The 17,370-nt window shown below is 40.2% G+C and overlaps 1 protein-coding gene across 1 annotated transcript in view; it reads right to left on the bottom strand.

Annotated features, from left to right (window-relative positions):
• Nucleotides 1-13,972: 13,972 nt before the first annotated feature.
• The window catches only part of TMEM161B (transmembrane protein 161B), a 48,064-nt gene continuing 44,666 nt past the window's right edge, over nt 13,973-17,370 (bottom strand). The window contains exons 11-13 of the mRNA XM_056538579.1: nt 15,549-15,723; nt 14,852-14,948; nt 13,973-14,705 (exon numbers count right to left, since the gene is read on the bottom strand). Of these exons, the coding sequence (XP_056394554.1) occupies nt 14,437-14,705; nt 14,852-14,948; nt 15,549-15,723 (541 nt within the window). The 3' untranslated portion in view covers nt 13,973-14,436. The remainder of the gene's footprint in view (nt 14,706-14,851; nt 14,949-15,548; nt 15,724-17,370) is intronic.

Below are 17,370 nucleotides of genomic sequence, written 5' to 3'. Positions count from 1 at the left end.
GTTTAATATCAGGAAGTATTACTTTACTGGGAGAGTAGCAGATGCATGGAATTGTCTGGAATTGTCTTCCCGCAGAAGTGGTTGCTGAAAAAACAGTGAATGAGTTTAAGCATGCATGGGATAAGCATAAGGCTATCCTTCATATCAGATCGGTACTAGAGCTGATTATAGTTTTCAGAAATAATGGGCAAACTAGATGGGCCGAATGGTTTTTATCTGTCGACACATTCTATGTATCTATGTTTCTGTTGTCAGGGTAGTGTAAGGTGTCCCCCACAGACATTAGTTCACAGAGTTTTGTCTAATATTTTTGGCAGCTTTTATGACATAACATTCAAATAATCCTTGTCCTGTATAACCTTATATAGCATCTTTTTATTGGTGATGTGAACATTTAATTATAAAACAAAATACAAAGACCTTGTGAATGTTACCGGAATATATGCCTGGAACTGCACCTATACATTATATTTTCTGAGAACACTATATATTGCACTATTGTAGTCCCAGTTATGACTAGAAAGAATGTCTCTCTCTCAGATACTTGTGTCAAAAAGACTTTGTTAAAGTGTATTCTGGTTTAGATGTGAGGCGAGGAAAAAGATCAAAGAGAATTCCATCATCTATTTTAAGCTTAACACAATAAAGACTTTTCTGACAGTATGTATCACTAACAGGACAAGCCCACCAAATATCTAACATTACACCATTCTGTCAGCGACCCCCTTAACAAAGATATAATTGGTAAGGATTATTTGAGTAAGTCACTCAGGTGTAATGTGCTGCTTTCAATCGGAAATAGCTGCCAATTTCCATTGGTTTAGTGGCTTTGCTTTTTTTGATAATCTTTACTGGTAGAAATAGCACTTAAAAATACAGTATCTCATATAAGTAAGTAAACCCTTCACATTTTGTAAATATTGTATCTTTTCATGTGACAACACTGAAGAAATGACACTCTGTACAAAGTAGTGAGTGCACAGCCTGTATAAGTGTTTAATGTTGTGTCCCCTCAAAATAACTCAACACGCAGCCATTAATGCCTAAAGCTTGGCAACAAAAGTAAGTACACCCTTAAAGGGGTACTCCAGTGGAAAAAACATTTTTAAAATCAACTGGTGCCAGAATGTTAAACAGATTTGTAAATGACTTCTAATAAAAAAATGGATCCTTCCAGTACTTTTTAGCAGCTGTATGCTACAGCGGAAATTCTTTTCTTCTTTTTGAATTTCTTTTTTGTCTTGTCCACAGTGCTCTCTGCCGACACCTGATGCTTGTATCAGGAAATGTCCAGAGCAGGAGAAAAGCCCCATAGCAAACCTATGCTGCTCTGGACAGTTCCTGACATGGACAGAGGTATCAGTAGAGAGCACTGTGGACAAAACAAAAAAGAAATTCAAAAAGCAAATAATTTCCTCTGTAGCATACAGCTGCTAAAAAGTACTGGAAAGATAAAGATTTTTTTAATAGAAGTAATTTACAAATCTGTTTAATTTTCTGGCACCAGTTGATTTAAAAAAGAAAATGTTTTCCACCAGAGTACCCCTTTAAAGGGGTAGTCCAGTGGTGAAAAACGTATCCCCTAATCTAAGGATAGGGGATAAGTTTGAAATCGCGGGGGGTCCGACTGCTGGGGCCCCCTGCGATCTCTCTGTACGGGGCCCCGGCTCTCCGCCGAGATAGCGGGTGTCGACCCCCGCACGAGGCGGCGGCCGACACGCCCCCTCAATACATCTCTATGGCAGAGTCGGAGATTGCCGAACGCAGCGCTTCGGCTCTGCCATAGAGTTGTATTGAGGGGGCGTGTCGGCCGCCGCCTCGTGCGGAGGTCGACACGCCCCCTTCCCGCGGGCTGTCGGGGCTCCGTACAGGAGATCGCGGGGGGTCCGACCGCTGGGGCCTTAGGATAGGGGATAAGTTGCTCACCACTGAATCACCACTGGACTACTCCTTTAAGTGAAAATGTCCAAATTGGGCCCAAAGTGTCAATATTTTGCATGGCTACTATTATTTTCCAGCACTGCTTAAATGGGCACTGTCAGATTTAAAAACCTTTCTTATATATTTCATGAGAATAATTTTATTTTCATAGAAATCACGGCTTATAAAAAAAACACCACTATACCATTTAGAACATAATTATGTCTGGCTGCAGCATCATCTTTGTCCCAGTAGAAGCATAGGCAAGGAGAAAGTCCAGTAAGTGAGGTTAGTACTACCACTCCTCTGTGCTCACTCCTGTACTCAGCATGAAAACAGAGAGGAGAAGGTTACGGAGCGGCTTACAGTGATTGGATCAAGAGACAAAGAACAGCAGACTCAGGGAGCAGAATAAGGACACATCCCTCCAAAGCCCAGAATGACAAACTAAGTGAGCAACAGATAGAAGGTATTTGTGAAATATAGGTGATAAATGAAAATTATTTATAACATAACTGTTTTTTGTGGGATAACAGGTACTCTTTAAGACTCTTGCACATGGAGTTCACCAGAGCTTCACAGGTTGCCACTGGAGTCTTCTTCTACTCCTCCATACATCATTATAGAGCTAGTAGATGATAAAGACCTTGCGCTCCCACCACCTTCCATTTGAGGATGCCCCACAGAGGCTATTAAGCACATGGTAGGTTTCACACTGGTGTGGTTCTCTGTGGCGGCCATTGTTTCTCTGTTGCTTTGTCTGTGGGGTGGCAGTGGGGCTGCCTGGCCACTGGGTCGCTCCCCCTCTGGGCATGGTGTCTCGGAGGCACTGGACGCCACCCGGCCCTACACCAGTGTCAGGTTAGGGACCCACTGACTAGGTGGCCTTAATGTGGCGAGTGGGCTTGTACTTTTTGAAATATATACTAACAACCTGTTAGTTTTTGAAGTTATGCTGGGAAGCAAGCAGATCAAAATACAAATTGTGGATGTGCGGCTGTGTTTCTCTATTTGTGTTGTCACATGAAAATAGTTACCTCCTACAACAAAATATTGGGCCTGATTTACTAAGAGTGGACTGTAGATTTTGTGTGTTTTTTTTTTTCCTCTGACAGGTATTTTCCCATAATATATACTCCTTTTTCCCCTTTTGCATCTGTTAGCAACTGCTCTGAGCTGTGGGGATTTTTCAAAGCTCAAATCCGCCACATTTTAAGTGGGAACATTAGTAAATATGTTCAAATTTTTCAAAACTGCCAGGACATGCCCATTTTCTAGGGGACACACCCTCTTTTCAGTTTTGTTTTTTTTTTACAGAAAATTGGGAGGGTTCTGAGAAGCCTATTTTTTTTGGGGGGTGTAGACTGTCGCAAATTGTGTCGTATGCAGCATGCAACACATTTTGGCTGCACAACCCGAAGAAAAACTGTAGGCAACACAATAGTAAATTAGGGCCATTGTTTATGTTTGCTTCCTTTAAGGAGTACCTGTCGTTTTGGGTTACCTTTCAGTATAAGCTGATTTCTATGTACAAGAGGAGTTGCACTATTTCTGTCCACTATAAAACATGTATGAGATTTTTAGAAACATAGAATATGTTGGCAGATAAGAACCATTCTGCCCAATATCCGGAATACTATCAATAGTCTCTTATATGAAGGATAGCCTTATGCGTATCCCATTAATGCTCAAACTCCTGAACTGTATTTGCAGCAACCACTTCTGATTGAAGTCTATTCCATGCATCCACTACTCTCTCAGTAAAGTAGTACTTACTCATATTATTTAATTTATTTTCTTTAAATATTCTCTCCTCCTTTACAGTGTTTTCTTTATGTATTGAAAGTTTCTATCATATGCCCTCTGTCTCTTCTTTCTTCCAAGCTATACATGTTAAGGTCATTTAACCTTTCTTGGTAAGTTTTATCATGCAATCCATGTATTAGTTTAGTAGCTCTTCTCTGAACTCTCTCTAGAGTATCTATATCCTTCTGGAGATATGATCTCTAGTAATGCGCACAATACTCCAAGTGAGGTCTCACAAGTGCTCTGTACAATGGCATTAGCACTTCCCTCTCTACTGCTAATACCCAAGCATTCTGCTAGCATTTCCTGTGACTATTACATGGTACCTGATTTACTATTGTAATTCTGACCTGTTTTGTCGGGCTGTGCGCCTGAATTTGCAGCAAAAAAATAAAAAATCTGATCAACTATACTTAAACCGGTCAAAATGGGGTGTGGCCATCAACAAGGGGGCATGCCCCTGACATTTTTGAAAAATCCTAACATATTTACTAATGTTCCCAAATAAAATGTGGTCGATTTGAGCTCTGGAAAGCTCCACAGCTCAGAGCAGTTGTAAAAAAAAAAAAAGCAAAACATGGGGAAAAGTATAAAACATAGGGAAACATTCGTAAATACTGTGGAAAAATACCTGTCAGGAATCAAAACCCACAAAGAAAACTACACTCCACTCTTAGTACCTAACACCCAAGTTACGTTATCTTGCACTAAGCCATGTAAGTTCCCAGAGTACTGACCATTTTTTTTAGTTTACCTAAAGTCGTTTGTCATTCAGAATTAATTGCCATTTTTCATCAGATTACTACACCTTAGGCCCCATCTGTAATGCCTGGATGTCCCTGAGCTAGTGGGTGGAACCTATGCTGCACACATGCCATTAAAGGAAATCCTGCTCTCCTATTCATCTATAGTAAACCCTATGAAGCAGTTGCAGCATGGAGGACATTATAGAGCAGTAGTGAACAGTCAAAGCCGTGAGATCTAGTACTTATAGTGGTCTCTAAGCAGTCTCTCTGCATGTCTGTCATGTTCAGGTAGGGAGCATTGAGCAACCTGGATCTAGCTCCAACCACTGTTCCTACCTACTTGGACAATCCACCCTAAACAGTGGCCCCCAACTTGGCGGCGGTACCTATGCTAGTATGAGTGTAGGGGCATCAAGGTGTCAAACAGTTCAAGTAAAGTACAAAAGCAAAATAAAGACCAGATAGACAATGGGTCAAACCTATATAGTGGCACTGTACAATTTCATCAGACAGCTGAATAGTCATGGCACAGGAAAAAAGTCATGTCACAGGAGGTCAGAATATTAGGAATGCAGGGAGTGCGGAACACTGGTGATTGGTCAAAACACAATCGCTGGCCCAGATTAGAAGCAAAAGGGAGTGTAAATATCCCAGATTTGGGCTGTGTGAACACTGACACAGAATCTTATTGGCCTGGCGTCCACAAATCTTCATTGGCAGGGCCAGCCATGACAATCAGGGCCGTCATTAGGACAAGCGATGCTGCGGTTGGCCCAAGGAAGAATTGTAGCCAGCACTGGAGCTTGGATGAGGTACATATGTAAAGCTGCATTCACATCACATATACTATGGTTTTTGGTCCGGTCACAAGACCAGATATTCGGCAAAAATGAGCCCACCGAAGTCACTGTTTGACTCCGGTCGGCTCATTAAAGTGAATGGGTTTCGGCACCGTTCCGGCTGGGGTACGGGAGCACCCGGTTTTCCCATCCTCCAGACGGATGCGGCAGCCGTAGGCTGCAAACATGATGTGAATGCAGCCTAAGTGTCTGACTTGAAAATCACCCCCTTTACCATCTCACCCCTCACCTCTTTATAGACTTGTATAGGTAGCCTGCAATCTGATTAATCGTATATCTTGATATCTCTTACTTTGCAACTAGTCTATCTTACAAACACAGGACGGAATAGAGCTCTTTTTTTTTGGGGGGGGGGGGTATGTTTCTTGTATGAGGAAAAATAAGCACTTTTCTCTTAGGATATATTACAAAGTTTCTTTCAATTTTACTTTTAATTCATGCAAAGTTTGTCAAAACAACAGTCACCCAAGGCTATGTTCTCACAGAATATTTTAAAGCTCAAATAGATCACTTTTTAAAAAGCAAAAACTTTCAGGTCGATTTTTTGGACCATTTGTGTTCTTTTTATGGTATTTCATGGTGCTTTTTGTGCCATTTTAAATGAGTTAAAAGCAAATTAGGTAATTGCTTGCAATTTAACTGTTTTAAAGCATTTATGTGTGAAAAGCAGTAAAAATGAGCCATTGAAAAAACTGCACACAAACTAATGTTTTCACATCCAATGTAATGAGGGAAAAACAAGACAGGAAACACATTTTGAGGTATAAAATGGAATCAAATTTTACATCTCAAAATATACGCCACAGTTCTTTTCAACTTATATTGTCATGCAGTATGTTGCATCATATTAGGGAATGGTCTCAGAATCCCTGCCTTCCACAAACAAACCTGGCGTCACTGAAGAATTCTTATTTTCTACTGGATGTCTAAGAGAAGGAATTCTTAACTAAATCAGGGACAAAGAGAATTTGAGAAGGCACCAAACCCTTCAATATCCATTGGAGATACTGAGCAGATCAATAAATTGGTCAGGCCAATGTATTACTTTTGGAAATTATATTTATTTTTAAGGTGTCTTAAAACAATTCCCTTCAAATTTTCTGACACCTCCAGCCTGTTTGACATTCATTGCTGCCAAAATGTTAGTGGGATCGTGTCTGAATTCACATGCAGAACTCATGCCTTTTTTTTTTTTTTTTTTCTTATAGAAAAGTGAATAACACCACACATTAATGGACAAAAGGATGGTGACAGCTACAAACACCACCAACAGGAGCTTCTAGAACATTCTATATAAACTTACTCAGAAAGCAGGGACAGTACATCATTCAGGTAAGTAAACAGACAGTAGGGAGGATGGGAGCAGAGTTGCTGGACTTTGAAAGCAGAAAACAGATGTAAAGTGTATTTTGCCATTTAACCCTCTGGCAGGCATTTTTTTAAATTTTACTTATGTCTATCTCAGACCCCTTCTTTAACTATATTTGTGTCCTACTGCAACAAGCACAGATGGAAGAGGCTCCACCTGCAGCCAGTGACACATGACAATAAAAAGGAAGAGAATGGAACACTCATAAGCTTATAAAACACATAAGAAAGATTTATTTATATTACATATATATCCATTTTAACTACAGTATTATCCAGAATAGGGTGAAAGGGAAAGTGGGAAAAAATAAAGATGATGTGATGGAATACTTTGTGAGTTTTCTATTTCCTTATTGCAGTTAACATTGCAGGTAAACAGCACAAAAATGCTTATTATGCTTAGTATGTGCAGAAAAGAATGAGGGAGAGTCTGAGAAAGCTTGAGCTGTGCAGCTGCATGCTAAGCCAGTCTGTCTGCTGAAGATGATCTTCATTGTCCCTAAAAGTTAATTCAAGTCTTCCCTCTCAAGTATGTCCACAGTCTGCCGAGTAACTTCTCCGCTCCCTTCTTTTTTAGCAGCAGCTCCTGCTTAGTGTAACCTCTTTCTTGTTATGATGCAACAGTTATCTCTGATCAGGAGAAATATGAGACTTTACCATCAGATCCGACTGGAACATTTCTAGGCCAATTTAAGATCTTATTGGCTAATGCCAAGGAACATTATTTCTATTGACGAACATCCCACGATTGCAACGTTTTACGTGTTGCCCAAAACGCACATAAATACAACACCTATATGCGGACGACCCATAGTCTCAGGTAATAACAGTCTTACCCAAGGGGCGAGCATATATATTGACAAGGTACTGGCTCTTTTTGTTGCTACATTACCATCGTATCTAAGATACCAAAGATACAGTTCTAAAGGTGCAAACACAATACTTGCCAGCCTGAATGTCCAGAGCTTACCGTATTTTTTGCACTATAAAGACGCACCTGACCATAAGACGCACCTAGGTTTTAGAGGAGAACAAGAAAAAAAACCAGCAGCCCCCCCCCCCCCCTGTAAACAGAAGCCCCCCACAATAGACAGTGCCCCCTTGTAAACAGCAGGCCCCCCTTGTAGACAGTCCCCTTGTAAAACAGCAGCCCCCCCTGTAGACAGTGCCCCTTGTAAACAGCAGCCCCCCCTTGTAGAAAGGGCCCCCTTGTAAACAGCAGGCCCCCCTTGTAGACATTGCCCATTTTAAATAGCAGCCCCCCCTTGTAGACCGTGCCCCCTTGTAAACAGCAGCCCCCCCCCTTGTAAACAGTGCCCCAACGGTAGTTGCTCACCTGCGGTTGCCGCTCCGCTGCCCCGCTCTGCCATCCACATCATACACAGCACTCCTCCTTCCTCTGTAGCGTCACGCAGGGGAGGAGGTGGAGTGACTAACATGTTCCTCCATAGGACGCCATGATGCGGACGGCAGAACAGGGCATTTGACGGCCGCACTGCAGCAGGTATCGGCCTTGGTATGTTCTCCTCCATGCCGCAAGCCAGGATCTGCTCTCCGACCCTCCAGCACACACATTCGCTCCATAAGACACACAGACATTTTCTGCCCACTTTTGGGGGAGAAAAAGTGCGTCGTCTTGTGCACCTAATTATGCAAAATTTTTAGGGTGGGGGGAAGACACTATTGTTTTTGTTGAGGCTTTAAGTTTATACACTGATCACATGACTTTCTGGGGCCGCTATATCAATGATGTCCTAATTCTTTGGGACAGAGACATCTCACTTTTCACTGATTTTGTTCGTCTACTCAACTCTAACAGTATAGGGATGGTATTTACCAGTGAAGTTGGTGGTTCCTCTATCAACTTCATTGATCTTCATAAATATCTAGATGATGAATTGAAGACGTCTGCCAACTCCTTGAGACTGCCTAAAATCCAGCATACCGGTAGGGCAATATTCACGGGCATGCTGGAACTGTTCAGAAGATAGAAAATTTGAGGAGGAAAGCAAGAAACTATTTGAAAGATTCAGACAACATGGATACCCCAGAAAACATCTTAAGAGAGCATAGAAACGAGCTTGGTCCACAGATAGAAGGTCTTTACTTAACCTCTGTCAATCACAGTACAATCAGAGTGTATACAATGTATAGGCCCATATGATGGATATACCCATAAAATTAAGGGAATTTTACGTAAACATTGGCACTTATCAACTGATCATGATTTGGCATCTGTGATACACCAAGCATAACATTTAGGCTAGGTTCAGACTATGGAATCTCCGGGCAGAAAATTTCCGCCCGGAGACTCCAAGTGCGGCCAGCGCCAACTGAATCAGTCGGTGCTAGGACCGTGCGGACACTGCAGTCTCCAATAGACTGCAATGTGATCCGCGCGGATTTCCGCCTGAAGAGCAAGCGGATTTTCCATTCACAAATTCCGAAGTGTGGATTTGTGAACGGAAACCCATTCACTACACTATACATTTTAGCAAGCGGAATTTACGCCTGCAATTTCAAAGATGAATTTCAGGCGGAAATTCCTTAGTCTGAACCTAGCCTTAGGAGGGGACCGAACCTACGGGACCAATTGGTTCACCGCCCTTTTGAAGACTCCTAAGCCTTTAGACACCTGGCTCAAAAATAAAACTATTGGTTCTTTCCCATGTGGCTATTGTTCCTTTTGTCCTCATGTTAAAAAGAGCAAGTATTTCACCAATCCCATAGACTCTCAGACCTATGACATAAGACAGTTTATCAATTGCAACAGCAAGATATATGTCTATATATATATATATATATATATATATATATATAAAATCTGCTCTTGTCTGAGAGTCTATGTAGGTATGACAATTCAAATGTTCAAGAGATGTATCTCATAACATCTGAGTTGCATTAGGACTAATAAGGATACCCCAATCTCTCATCATATGCAACTGGCACACATCAAAGAAAAATGTTTTCTAGGTCTATGTCGTCGGTTGCGCCTGGGCCCTAGAGGTGGAAATATTGATCACCAACTACTAAGAGAGGAGGCCAGGTGGATTCATAGAATAAAAAGCATGGCACCTGTAGGCCTAAATGAAGGGTTTTCTTACGCCACTTTTTTTTAGACCAGCTTTAATAGAATTGAATGTTTATTGTAAGGACGACCAATATTATCATGCTTTGCCAATGTTCATTGCCTTTGCCCCTTTAACCATGCAGTAATTGTAATGTTGGAATGGTATTGATAGAATATCTATATTCATAAAGTGGCATTTACGAACTATAATGGCAATATCAAGGTGACTATGATGTGAATTCTACCATACCTAATTGATCCCTATGAAGAAAAATAGTGTATATGAGATGGAGTAACACTACCGTACCTCTAGGGGGGTATGGAAAGAAATGGATATCGTCAGTGGGGAATGTATACTTACCTTATTAGTTGTGAACACACATCTTTATATATCCCTTACTGTACCATACTTACCTGGAGATTCGTCTGGGATAAAGTGCATAACTTTTGCTACATTATGTATTTTATCAGTAAAAATGCCACTGAGGATGGTGATGGCTTGAATAATTTGTAGGTCTGACACTTTGTATAGTAAATTTAGACAGCTGCTGTCTTTAAATTACCCCCTACGAGATTTATAATATAGGTCACTGTATATTTATATTATAATGTAGGCTCATTCGGCTTCTTAAAGTAATACCGTTGATAATAACCTATATCCTCACAGAAGTCTATGTGCAGGCGCATTACTATCCCTGAACATGGCTGTTGATTAAGTCTGCGCGCAGGCACGTTCTAACTGATTGCGGCTGTCAACTAAGCTCGCGCGGAGGACAGACCCACACCGAATCATATGAACATATCACATGATCGGAAGAACGGCACAGCATGATGATGATCGGGGATGACATACACCGCACATGCGAACAAGCTCATTGGGCCATAGCATGAGAGGTAAGGGATCAATACATTCTGCTATTGGTCCGATATTACGATACAGGTGAGTGGTAGCTCACCTGTCATTAACTTATGACATCACTTACCTAGGGCATAAAAAGGCCAAACCTGACGAAAGGCGTTTGCCTTTCAATCCTCCTGAGGATGGTGCTGTTGCACCGAAATTTGTAGAGGGGGGCAAAGCATTGATTTTAAATTTGGACTACAGCTACCCAGTTTGAGAAGGGGGACTGCAGACCCTGTACATTTATATGAGCGGGTTTATCCCCAATTGAAAATGAATAACTGGGGCTGTACTGCATAGTTTTTTTAACGTTACTGGTCACATTGATTTTAAGAAGTACGTTAATCTAATAAAAGTTACATTTTATAAAGGGGGTTCCCTACTAGGGATTTTGTGCTGGCCCTGGGTTTTTGGGACTAAGTGTTGCAGCAATTTCTTTCATTTCTGCTTGCATAGCACTTTACAAAGCAAGTACATCAGTAACCCCTTCTCCCCCACGTCATCTTTAGTACAGTAATATGTAAATAATTCCCCAACATATTATAGCCTATTACGTCCAGTGCCCTTTCACTAGCACTGTGAAATGGAATGACATATGTGGTGTGCTGTTAGAGGCAAAAGGAGGGACAGAAAGCCCTGTATGTACCACTGGCAGATGTGGTACCACCCCCTTGAAATGGAAAGAATAGGAGATGGCTATGGAAATAAATGGTTAATTTAAAGGGGTTGTCCAAAATAGTTTCTTTCTTACAAAAACCGCATCACTCCTGTGCACAGATTGTGTCTGGTATTGCAGCTCAGCTCTATTAAAGTGAATGGGACTGAGCTGCAGTATTGCATACAACCTGTGGGCAGGAATGGTGCTGTTTTTTGTACAAAAAAATACAAAAATAAAGCCTTTTGCTAAACCCAGACAACCACTAACAAAACATACAATGTGTTTAAAACATATGTTTAAAAATGTGTTGAATCAGTTAGACAGTGGCTGGGTTCAGATTAGGGATTTGAATGCAGTCAGTGGCCACTGAATCTGCCACCCCCATAGACAGATGTTTTCTGTGTGATTTTCCAGCAAAAGGATGGCAGAGTTTATTCATTTGGCCAATTCATTTCAGAGCGAGCGCGCCACTTCTGAAATTCCACCAGGTACACTATGCAGAGAAAAAGGATTGACTGCTGTATCGGAATTTTAGAATGGAATTCTGCTTTGAAATTCCGCAGTGTGAACACAGCCTAATGGCAGATAAATGATTGATAGTGGAATAGTATTCCAATACCCATGAGTATTTACAGAAGACTCAGCTTGTACAGATTGCTGATAGCAGTGGAACAGCCTTACAGTCATTCTAAATGTGTGTTGAAGGCAATTAATACAAGTAGATTTGGGGGTCCATTGTCTTTATAAACACATACATTTTTTTCTTCATATAAAACCAGAGGCATACTTAAATGGTCCCCATACATAAAAATATTGTTTATTGTATGAGCCAACGTCAACCAATTGAAATATTGTTAAAATGCTCCAATCAAATTAACCATTTAATGCATAGTATTGTAACATTTCTCAGCAACATGCATGCTAACAGACAACACATTTTCTTTTTGTATCTCAGTCAGAAATTCTTGCATTCCCTTTATGCCTTCTATACATGTTTAAGGCATTTACAATGACCGTTTAGAAACCTATCATTAAAAATACAATTAAGGGAATATGTCAGCAGCAATTCATGTTCCAAACTGCTGACACTATTAGATAGTTGTTATGACAAGGAGAAACACAGTACCATTTTTTATATATCTGTCTGTACTTCTGGTCTAAAAAAAAAAGTCTTGCCAATCCCCTAATGTCCTGGGGGCTGGAACTCCCCTTTGCTCTAACTCTTATACCTGACAGTCAGATGGAAGCAAAGGCCTGTTTACAAATCTCAATCCAGTGACGTGCATACAAATTGTGCACAGATGAGAAATTTAGAAACAGGGCTTGGGTTACATCAGTCAAGCAAGTCATGCCCCCTCCCATAGACTTGCATTGAGGGGGCATGGACGTGATGTCATTAGGGGCCTGGCCGACCCCGCAGCGCAAACACAGCATTCGGAATATTTAGTTTTGAACGCTGGACAGTGGAGTACCCCTTTAAATTGATCCATGTTACATTGATTTCAGTCAAATTCGCAGGCATCATGTTATCAAATCAGGAGGAACTGAGTGGACTGATCTAGTTTAATGAGAAAAGATCCAGTTTAACTTGTCATTTACATGCATGCTCATTCTAAGCTTAGATGTCCAGTGGGTGGTCTTACTTACAGTATTTTCTATTTACACTAAATGTGTAAACTGAGACAGATGCTCACTGAGTAGGACCTCCCACTGAGCTCCCAAGCCCAGAATAAGCAGATACTGAAAATAAATAGATGACAAGTTGTACTGGACATTTTCTTACAAATCTATATATTAACTCTATATTAACAATTGTAGATTGGACAGTCAGGGAATCACTATTAAATCTTGAACTTATAAATTATATAAAGAGTTTCTTTTATATGATTGCATATAAATATGTTAGATTTGAAATATACATTTATAGATGTTCACAGCTATGTGTACACCCCATTTGGCATTAAACCCCTTAAAAAAAAATTATCAAAAAATAAATAAAAAGGTGGATACGAAAAAAAATTATTCACCCTTCTCATTATGTAACCCCCCCCCCCTCCCCCTCGAAAAAAAAAAAAAAAAAAAAAAAAAAAATCAGACTATAAATCTGGCACTAGAACATTGTGATGTGATGGTAAAGTGTTTAGATTAAGCTTTATTAAAAACATACATTTTGCAAGCATAACTCCCACCCTCTTCATCCATATACAATCACACAGTCCTATGTCTTTAAGTACTAGCACCAACACTTTAGTGTTCATGTGGTCAGAAACTCAAGAACCAGGATATTACCTTTCCCCAAGCACACCTGCCTGCCAGGCATAGAAAAGTCAACAGATACTAGACAGTTGTTCACATACATTTACTGTAATATACAGTAGCAATACATTCTGTCCTGCTGGAACTTGAGTCACTGGAAAAAGGACAGTGCCAGCAGAAATAAATTAGTTATCTTCAAGCCTTTGTATGGCTCAGATCTCTACAGATAGACACAAGGGAAACTCATCTACTCTGTCGAGATGCCATTCGTGTTTGGGACAAAAAAAACAAAAAAAAAAAAAAAAAAACACTAAGAATAACATGAGTGCAATACCCGCTAATCAAAATATGACTGGGTAATCATACTTCAGTCCAAATATTTTTATAAAAAAAAAAAAAAAAAAATTATGAATGAAAACTAAGGCTACATTTACGTTTTAGCCCTTTCGTCCAGATCTACTTGAACAAGCTGTCAAAATAAGGCATATACGTTTAGAAAATGGCCCCAACACAGTCAAAATTAGATACTGTTAGGCCCATTAACACCAATGAGCACACTGGGCTCCACTACATTAGCTTCCTGTTTTGACAGGTTGCAGATTTAGAGCGCAACGATAGGGCTGATGTACATGTGGCCTAATTCTAGCTATATGAATCAGCAGTTAAGTCTTCTTCGCCCATTGAGGTAATGAAGATTGAGCTCACAACAGTGATTTGATACAATATTTACCCTGAGAATACAGAGGAAACATTGATACAAGACATGATGCTGCTGATATCTATGTGCTCTGGCCACTGCAGCTTCTTGTCTTATACTTGGTCCTTTTCGTATAAATGCTATCACGTTGATCTCATGCCACTATTAAATACTGATGATAAAACAAACCAAAGAGGCTTGTAGAGAAAAGGCAAGCTGCTATCCACCAGGTAAGAAAGGATAAGAGTCCCCGGAAGAGAAGCGGGGTAAAAATGTTCTTTAACCCCCCGAGTGCCATGGTAATTTGTGTAACTGTGGCTTTCATTTTTTCTTCAGGACACGGCACTTCCGAGAGAGCTGGGCTAGATCCTTGCATGGCTTCTAGTGGAGAATTTGAGTCATAGATGCCCCAAGAATGATTACCTAAAAGTTACAAAAAAAAACATAGAAGGGGGGAGAAAAAAAAATAAAATAAACATTTTTGCACACTTAAAAAGCAGTCTATACATCAGTATGTGCATGGTGCATTTACTTTTTAAGTAGCATTGAAGTGTCATATTTAAGCCTACCTAATGTCTTCAGAAGCAGGGTTGTGTGCAGGAGCATCACCATAGGTGCCACATACTGAAGTGCAATAACACAAAGGTAATAAAACACTCGAGCCACCTAAAAACACGGCAGAATCCATTAATGTTTCAGCATACTGGGGAACAAGCAATACAAAATACTTCTCAGACCACTAAAGCTCTTACTTCTGAAAGGATATTAAAATACATTCTGTATTAAAAGCCAGCTATGACATTCTACAAACTGTATCATTATTTAGCAGGCAACACAAGTCATACAAGAGCCAATAAAGACTCCAAATATTTCACCCTTTTGGACTAATAAAAGTGTTAACTCAAAATATAAACTCATTACCTATCCATAGGATAGGGAACAAGTATCTGATCAGAAGGGGTCTGATTGCAGTGAGCCCAACCATTCATAAGAACAGGGGGGGGGTCTTGCCCCGAGTGAATGAATCTGCAGTGACCACGCATAGCCGTCGCTACATTCACTAACTAGGAGCATTGTAAGTGTCTTTAGACTTTTCATAGAGGGAATTGAGCACTGAGCAAGTGTGCTGTTGCTCCATTCACTGGAGGGACACAGGACCCCAGCTCTTGTGGTTCCTGCTAATATTTAGGTGTATTAACCTATAACAGTCAGTATACTGGTTCAACAGAAAATGATACATAATAAGATTAGACCAAGTATATTTACCATTTTCTGCAGTTCCATAGTACTTATTCTTCCAGCTTCTTTTTTCATTTGATCCACACATTTCTGAGCCAAGTTTAAGTAAGCCTGTAGATGGTACCTCATCATTATTAACCTTAAGCCACACAGGAAAATAATGACCCAAAGTCGAACCGTATCAAAGGCATCCTCCGTCATTCTGCCATCAAGCCCAAATACAGGAACGGAAGAGAAAGAAAAAAAAAAAAAAAACTTTCAATTCATTCTCAGCACTGGATATGCCATACATATCTTTTTGGTAGGATCTTGACTTTTGTGAAAGCAGGTATCCGAGGAAGTCTTTTGTACCTTTGAACTTCGGGGTAAAGGGCAAGAAAAGTGGGGTGATTTCTGTTGTAGAAAAGAGGCCATACTTACTGATTACTGATACACAGGCAGGTTGAACAACTATTCCCACCATGATGTAGATAAGCCACAATGGTATATGGGGGAGGTTGCACAGGTGTAACATACTGATGAACAACCACTCACATGCCTACTATTCATAAGGAGGGTAGCTGCTTAGTATTATAATTGCACACAGACAAAGCAGTTACATAAAAGCATGTAGTGTACCAGGCTGGCTTACAACCATGTATCAATCGAATACTATGAATGTCACTAATGGGTTGTAAGTCAGCATGGTGCACTACACACCCCATATAGCATTGTGCATATCATGGTGGGAATAGGTGTCTTACCTATGTGAGGACATATTGTTGGATATTGTTGGCCGTTCCGAAATATTTATCCAAATCTTATTTGCCAATAGAGAAAACAATGACTTTATTTCTCAACAAACCCCTTAAAACATAACTTTTACTGTGATCAACTCAAAATGTAATAGAATTAGAAAAATAGAGTGTTTTTAAAAGCTGTCTCTCCATGTCTACATAAATTACCAGTATGTTTATCTGATTCTATCTAATCTTGATCACTTATCCTGGAAATTAGACCACTAAGAGGTCCAAAGAAAAAAGGTAAGAAGGATTTTTCAACCATTATTATACTCTCCTAGTGGGGGGCACTGAACTTGGTAGTCAAAGGGGGGCTAGAGTGCTTTCTCCTACAGTTGGGAAAACTGCTTTACAGCTTTGCCATTTCTGGCCACTGCAACGGGCAATCATTCCTGTCAACTGAATACCTGATAGCTATAATTCTTTAGACAACTTCCAGATTTAACCCCACAGACTTAAGATGAGCTGTCATATGTTGGATTAAAGCACTGAAGCAGTGCATGCTGGTTGAGCATTAGTTAATATCTAATGCCAGCCTGTGGAATTCTATTTCTGTATGATTAGGCTTTGTGGCTTATTAACCTAAAATATGATGCATACTGGTTTACTGTTACAATTTCACATATGATCAATCCCCCAGTATATCAGAACGCCACAGCTGGAAACTAGAGTGCCCCTATTTTCCAGCACACAGTGTGTATCTATGAATCCATATATTTCAAACAAGATCTTCTGGTGTAGATTCTTATGACATTCTCTAGATGCTATGGGTGTATATACGGTTTCCATGTGATCATGTGATGTCACCACTGGGGCAGCCGCAGTCCATCCTGCAGTCTCAAACTGTTAATCACTCTTCCTCTCTACATGGTTTATATTATCCCCTCTGCCATCTCAGTCATTGTTAGATATTTACTGATTTACAATGGCGAACAGACATGGATGAGATTGTTAAAAACCACCTCAACATTTTGCCAGTACATCTGCCTTTCTCAAGGGGTACAGGCAAATGGTTGTGTCACTTATTTTCTTCATTCATTTGATTCTTTGCTTGTTTGCTGTATCCATAC

Source organism: Hyla sarda, chromosome 1, assembly GCF_029499605.1.
Source record: "Hyla sarda isolate aHylSar1 chromosome 1, aHylSar1.hap1, whole genome shotgun sequence".
Classification (NCBI taxonomy): domain Eukaryota; kingdom Metazoa; phylum Chordata; class Amphibia; order Anura; family Hylidae; genus Hyla; species Hyla sarda.
The sequence above is the reverse complement of the archived record's forward strand: the minus strand, read 5'-3'. Positions and strand labels throughout refer to the sequence as shown.